Here is a 6,542-nt window from a genome sequence, read left to right on the forward strand (position 1 = left end):
GGAGTAGAGCTGCCACAAATTCTTGACTGGCTACCAAAGGACAGACGAACCTTCTCTGGGTCAATTCGTTGGAAAGAAGTTGATGTTTGAGAAGTCTTTTAAAGATGGAGCCGCCGGACTTTGATAGATTGAAATCAGTGAGCCCGAGCGAGGAGTCCAGGAAGCCGCCCTTGTTTGGAGAAACTGGGCCCGCGTTGGTACCACTCATCAAGACGGGAAGAAGAAAGGAGGTAACAAGGCTTGATGAGGTGAGGTCCCCACCAGGAGTTCCGTTCTGGGTATGTTAGCAGGCACCGAATGGAGATGTCATTCAGGGGAGCAGATACGCCCGTCCAGGGGTGATAGACAGCTCGGAAGGGGAGATATGAATGTGAAAGTGATGGGTCTATAGAGAGTATTCAAGGTATCTACTAAAAAAAAAAAAAAAAAAAGTAACAGGCAGAGAAAAGAAAAGACATATAAACAAGGCCTGGCATTTGGGAAGGGAAGGCTAAAAAGCAATAGCCACATGTCAAAAGGGAGGATGTAGTACCTTAGAATTCAACAGAAGAAAGCATTTCAGGGGCTGGGGATGTGGCTCAAGTGGTAGAGCGCTTGCCTAGCATGCATGAGGCACTGGGCTCGATCCTCAGCACCACATAAAAATAAAATAAAGATATTGTGTCCACCTAAAACTAAAAAATAAATATTTTTTTTAAAAAAAGAAAGCATTTGAATGAGGATATCGTGGTCCACACATCAAGTACTTGTTCAGAATCAAGGGACCCTTCTGGGATTGGCAATGCTGGAGACGGCTGGGAAGCTTCATGGAAGAACTTTCAGTGTCACATGAAACCCAGCTGGGTCAAGCTGAAGAAACAAGTGAGAAATTTAAAATGGATAAAGCAATGACACACCTTTTAAGGTTTTCTTTGAAGATCTACAAAGAAGTGAGGCTCTGTCCAGGGAGAAATGTGGAATTGGGAGATGTATTAAAGCGGGGAAGAGGGTATTCGTTTTTTTGTTTTTTGGGATGAGTGAAATGGTCTGGCACAGAAGAGAAAAATGAAGAGGATCATAGAAGGTGAAGTGGTGGACCCAGCCTAATTCCATTTTAAGACTGGGAGCCATCTCGTCACAAAGTCATGAAAAGTTAATTTCTGTTTTACTGTAAATTACTGTGATTTCTGAACTTGTTTGGAATTCCTGCCTGTGCCTTGAACTCACCGGTGCCTGGCTCCCTGTGACCAGATAATAACCCTCTCTGAAACCTCAGTGGCACCTCATAAATTCTGATGCTGGGATCTGAATTACTCCCCACCTTGAACTATCAAGCCATGTACATCATTAACCTGTGATCTGCCTTTGTATTGTGCTTGTCAAAATCCTGTTATCTGTAAGTTCTCAAGACACCCTCCTTGGCAACTTTTTGTGCTATAAAGCCCTGTCCCTGGAAAGCTGGGGGACCCATCTCTAGCCCAGGATTTCGGGTGAGACAGTCGCGGGCCAGCCTTTGTGTACACAAATACAAGCTTGCTTTAATTTGATTTAACATTGGAGTCGGTGATCTTTTCTTTGTGTTGGGATTCAACAGAGGTCCTGGAGTAGGAAGGGGAGATGGGGTGTGGGCTTGTTTCTCAGGATGGACGTTCTTTAGTTGGAAACAAAAGCAAGACAAGAGTTACAGACAGATAGATGCAGGGGAGCATAGGCTTAGTAAAGAGAATATGCATTTGCTTCTGGTGGTTTCTATACTCTTGAGAGTGACATTTTAGAGGGAGAGTGATAGAAGATTGAGACGAGGGGAAAATCATAGAGTAGCCATTTCAGAGAGTGAGAAATGAAGCTTAAGGAGAAGCAGGAGATGGGTCGGGCAGAGTTGAGGCCCTCAACTTGAAGGCAAGGGGGGCTATTCTTTCATGGTTAGGAATTTGAGATTGACACCATGCAGAGAGGGGAGAGAGAGGCCACAAAGCAGATTGTGATACGGAAGCCGGGTGGGGCAAAATGGAGTCAGGAGGGTGAGATAATTGGAGGGAAAGTATGGGGTCGGGGGGCCTCAGATCAATTCTAAGAGGGATTGACTGTGGAAATTAAGAGTTGGAAGCAAAATGGGAAGGAGGATCCTAATTTTTTACAGGCAGAGAACTGCTAGGCAGGGCCTGAAATGATAAAATTGGGGGATGAGATCAACCTAGATTCATTGCATTTATCAACAACCATAGGTAGCTGGATGCAGTGGTGCACGCCTGAAATCCCAACAAGTCAGAGGCTAAAGCAGGAGGATCGCAAGTTTGAGGCCAGCCTCAGCAACTTAGTAAGCCCCTGTCTCAAAATAAAAGGGATTGAGGATGTCATTTAGTGGTAAAATGTCCTTGGGTTCAATCCCCAGTAAAACAAGAAGATGGAGGAGGAGGAGGAAAAGGAGGAGGAAGAGAAAATGTACACGAGATTCTAAGCTGGGCATTTTCCTATCTGCTCTCTCCTTAAAGCCTCAGGCCTTGACTAGAACAGGCCCCCAGCTTGGAGATGAAAAAAATAAAGCAGATAGGGTTAGGTGGCTCACCCAGGGTCCTGCAGCTGACACGTGATCACGAGAGGATTTGAAGCCAGATCTTCTAATCCTGAACTTAACACCCTCCCCTCGGCAGCTTCCAGAGGCGGGCAGGGGGTGCCAGAGCCGAACAGTAAGGCTCAAAAAGATCTCATACCAGAGGGCTGGATAGGAGGGAGAGAGGCGTTCAGGATGAAACTTCCCGGCCCACGGTGAGGAATCCAGTTCTTTCTGGTTGGTCTGATAAAGGTTGGAGATACTGGGGCCATGATGACCCAGATCATGGGGTGAAAAGGGGCCAAATTCCTATTTTTTTTCAGTTCAGGATCAATCCTGGAAAGGAACTATCCTATGGTCCAGTGTCTGGTGACCCAATTAGAGGGGAAAAAAAAAAAAGATGGAGCCAGGACCTGGTCCCCGCTCCCTCTAGGGTGAGGAGATGTGTCGGAGGCAGGATTCTGGAGTCCCTGGAGGGACGAATTGCCCATATGATCAGGAGAAGCAGAGAGAAGCAGTGGGCCAAGAATGAGTTCTGGGGCTGGGGCTGGGGCTCAGAGGTAGAGCGCCTGCCTACCTTGTGAGAGGCTCTGGGCTCGATCCTCAGCACCACATAAAAATAAAATGAAGACATTGTCTCCACCTATAGCTAAAAAATAAATATTTTTTAAATTAGTTTTGTGTTCACCCTGGATTCTTGCTTGCCTCTTTGACTCCTCTGAAATACCCAGGGAGTGGGGTCTACAGCCTGCCTCAGCCTAACGTCTCTAGACTCTAACCACATGTAGCTCTATATTTAAACATAGATTACATTAAATTAACTTAAAAATCCAGTCCCCCAGTCACACTACCATATTTCAAGTGTTCAGCAGCTACATGCAGCTGACTAGTAGCTATCATATTGGACAACCAAACCTGGAACATTTTCATCATCTAGAAGGTTCTATGGGTGTTAGTCTAGAAGAAAAAAAAAGAATTAAATGAATAGGATGAATATTCCTTATTAATATCCTGTGGACCAACTAGGGGCTGGCAGGTTGGGAATTATTGCCAAAGGATAAGACTATTACCACGTACTGCTTCATCCTGTTCTTTCCAACACACACACACATTTTCCTTCTCCGTCTCCAAGTTGAACTAGACAGAACTGTCAGTCAGAAACAGGGAACAGCCATGAATGATTTAATAGAAGTGTGGTTTCCAATGCTCCTGAGACTCAAGTTCGGAAGAGAGTCAGTTGCAGAAGTTAATTTTTGGTTCCCAACTGGTTCTTTAAGGTCTTCGGTTTAAATCGGACATACTTGGGGTGCACACAGCACTTACCCTCTTCTTTGCACAATAAATAGAATACTTCACTGTCTTTACAGTTCTCTCTGCACCTGCCAAATGTACTCCAACACTTCTTGACTGAAAGCCAAAGGGAGAGAGGGAGCAGGGTTAGACCTGAAGAAAGCAAGGGTTGGAGAGGGAGAAGCTAAATTCCAGGATAGGAAAGAGCACTGAGAGTGTAGCGGCACCCGCTCCTCCGCAGAAAATCTTCACGGAGCTTCTCCAGAAACCTTCACTATAATTGATCTTCAGACTATCAGCCCAAGGGTCTCTACAAAAGAGTTCAGTGTAGTTAAACTTATTTCCTGTCTCTCTGTCTTACTTGGCCGCCATCCTGGAAGAGATCAGCACCCAGGGGCTGAAGGCCCCTTTCCTAGTGTAGTAGTTTGCAGAAGTGTATTTGCAAACGCAGAGAGTGATAGGAAAAACAGATTCTTTTAACTAGGCCTCTGACCTTGGACCTGAGCTTCGGAGATGTTTACATTTCAAAGAGAAGAGAAGAGGTTGCCAATTGGGCTCCGTGGTAACAGCTGGCAGTGGGAGGAAAGAAAGGGGAGAAGTAGCTCTCTCCCTCTCTGGTGCTGACCTTGAAGAGTTAACTTGCCCAGAATAGCAAAAGAAAAAGCTGCTTTTGTGTGAACTTCTGCAGACTGTGAACTTCTGAGCCCCTCCACCTACAAGCCGGGTATAAAGTTCTAAAACTGCCTGAACTCGGGGTTTGGGGGGATTTATTGATTACAGCGAAAGCTTTGCCCTCTGAACCTGGCTATAGCCAAATAAACCTGATTCCTGTCCCTGGTGTCTTGCCTCATCTGTCCCCTGTAACAAGAGAAATAAGATCTGTGGGGTAGAAGCCCATATGAAAATACCAAGGTTTAAATGAGATCATAGATCCCTGTCCGTCACTTCTCCACTCTGTCCTCTCCAGTCCCTTTCCACTCAAGCTTCCCCTCCTTGGACAGCTCCCTTGGGAGAGGCAAGAGGACCCCTTTTCTCTGGGGTTTAATCTCCCCCATATTGTACGATTCCCAGTTACTAATATCAAACAGCCACAGTCACCCCCTGTCCTTTGGCACCTCCGCTGGTTGTACTAATGAAAAGGGGCAGGAATCTGAGATGAACCCAGTGTCCTCTCTGACATCCATAAAACTCCAGAGAATTTCTCACTCCCTTCTCTACAACATCCTGGGACTTCTCACTGGCCTTAACCAGTCAAGAGAATTGGGAACCACTTTGGGGAGAAACCAATAACCTAAAATAGCCCCGACAATTTGGACCTGCATGAAAAAGTAGAATCAGAATCTTCAAATACTTAGAATTTAGGAGACAACAACTTAGAATGTTGTTCGTGGAGACAAGAGTAGATCAAAATTCAGATCCTCTGAAAGAATGTTTTGGGAAAGCCACCACGATCTCTATACTCCATACCTATGTCTCTCCCTTTGACCCCAACCATATCCCTGGGTCATCAAGTTCAACTTATTCAGAGCCAATCAGAGAAAGGTGGTCAGAGGGGTCAAATAATGAGAGATGGAAAAATATTTGGTGCTAAGAACTAAAACTTCCCTTAAGACTATCCAACAGCCTCCACGGAGCCTGCCAGACCATGCTCCCGGCCTCAGCCGTCAGAACCCCCAAGGTTCCCTGAACATGCATCAGGTCCCCAGACACACACACCCCTGGGAGAGAGCCTAGTTACCTCGGGCACCCTGGGCCAGGAGCACCATGACCGTCAGAAACAGGAAGAGGAGCTGCATGAGTGGCAGGAGCTGCAGAAGGGATAGAAGCTTATAGACTGCAGAGCAAGCAGAAGTCTCCATCCTGGGCAGTCCAGGCTGGTATTTATTGCCCTGAAGAGGGTGGAGATCCATGATCAGTGAACCAAAAAAAGGAACAGTCATTAGAGACCAGACGGCCAGGCAAGCGATCAATCACACTGGGTGGGCAGGCCAGGAGAGAGGGAGGGAGGTTAACGAGAGGGCAATTTAGCCTCTGAAGAGTTTTATAATACAGCTCAGAAGAAGGAGAAGGGCACAAATGGTTTCGTTCTTTTGGGTACCAGGGATTGAACTCAGGGCCACTCGAACACAGAGCCATATCCCTAGCTCTATTTTATATTTTATTTAGAGACAGGGTCTCACTGAGTTGCTTAGAGCCTCACTTTTGCTGAGGCTGGCTTTGAACCCTTGATCCTCCTGCCTCAGCCTCTAGAGCTGCTGGGATTACAACCGTGCACCACGGCTCCTGGCCCAAATGTGTTCATTATTAATTGATTCTGATTAATGAAGAGAGAAACACCAAGTAAGACTGAAAAGAAGTGAGACTTCTGTGTGCCTTGGGTTCTTTTCAGTAAAGTGGACATCTTTAGCTGTCCCATATATTGGTGGCTCATTGTAAGGATATAAAAGACAGAAGCAAAGGAAAGTTCCTTGATAGCTCTGGGGCTGTCACCAATGGAAAAGAGACTGTCAGCATTCACTGAATGCGATGAACAAGAAAGCCACAGCCTTGCCTTTAACAGAGCATGTTTAATAGGAACAAGTAGCATCCTCTCTGATGGCAAGAAAACCAACACGACAACCGCAATATTTCTAAGTGCACGTACAGTGGATTGCAACGTTGACCCCAATTTTTCAGTCACACTTGAATCCACATCCCGGGAGGAATGTATTTCACTATCCTT

At 46.0% G+C, this 6,542-nt stretch overlaps 1 protein-coding gene across 1 annotated transcript; it reads right to left on the reverse strand.

The window, feature by feature from the left end:
* Positions 1 to 3,691: 3,691 nt before the first annotated feature.
* Positions 3,692 to 5,671, reverse strand: Defb121 (defensin beta 121). Its single transcript, XM_005320649.4, has 2 exons — positions 5,559 to 5,671; positions 3,692 to 3,937 (listed from the first exon to the last, which is right to left on the reverse strand). Exons 1-2 carry the CDS (start codon positions 5,614 to 5,616, stop codon positions 3,777 to 3,779), a joined length of 219 nt encoding a protein of 72 aa, XP_005320706.1. The 5' UTR covers positions 5,617 to 5,671; the 3' UTR covers positions 3,692 to 3,776.
* Positions 5,672 to 6,542: the final 871 nt, after the last annotated feature.

The sequence above is a fragment of the Ictidomys tridecemlineatus genome, chromosome 5 (genome assembly GCF_052094955.1).
Source record: "Ictidomys tridecemlineatus isolate mIctTri1 chromosome 5, mIctTri1.hap1, whole genome shotgun sequence".
In the NCBI taxonomy this organism is placed as follows: Eukaryota; Metazoa; Chordata; class Mammalia; order Rodentia; family Sciuridae; genus Ictidomys; species Ictidomys tridecemlineatus.

Excerpts from the sequence above, each read along its gene's own strand:
- Defb121 (XM_005320649.4), bottom strand. The coding sequence starts at position 5,616 with ATGCAGCTCCTCTTCCTGTTTCTGACGGTCATGGTGCTCCTGGCCCAG. Across the intron at positions 3,938-5,558 it reads CCTGGCCCAGGGTGCCCGAG|TCAAGAAGTGTTGGAGTACA; the intron begins GTAACTAGGCTC and ends TTTGGCTTTCAG.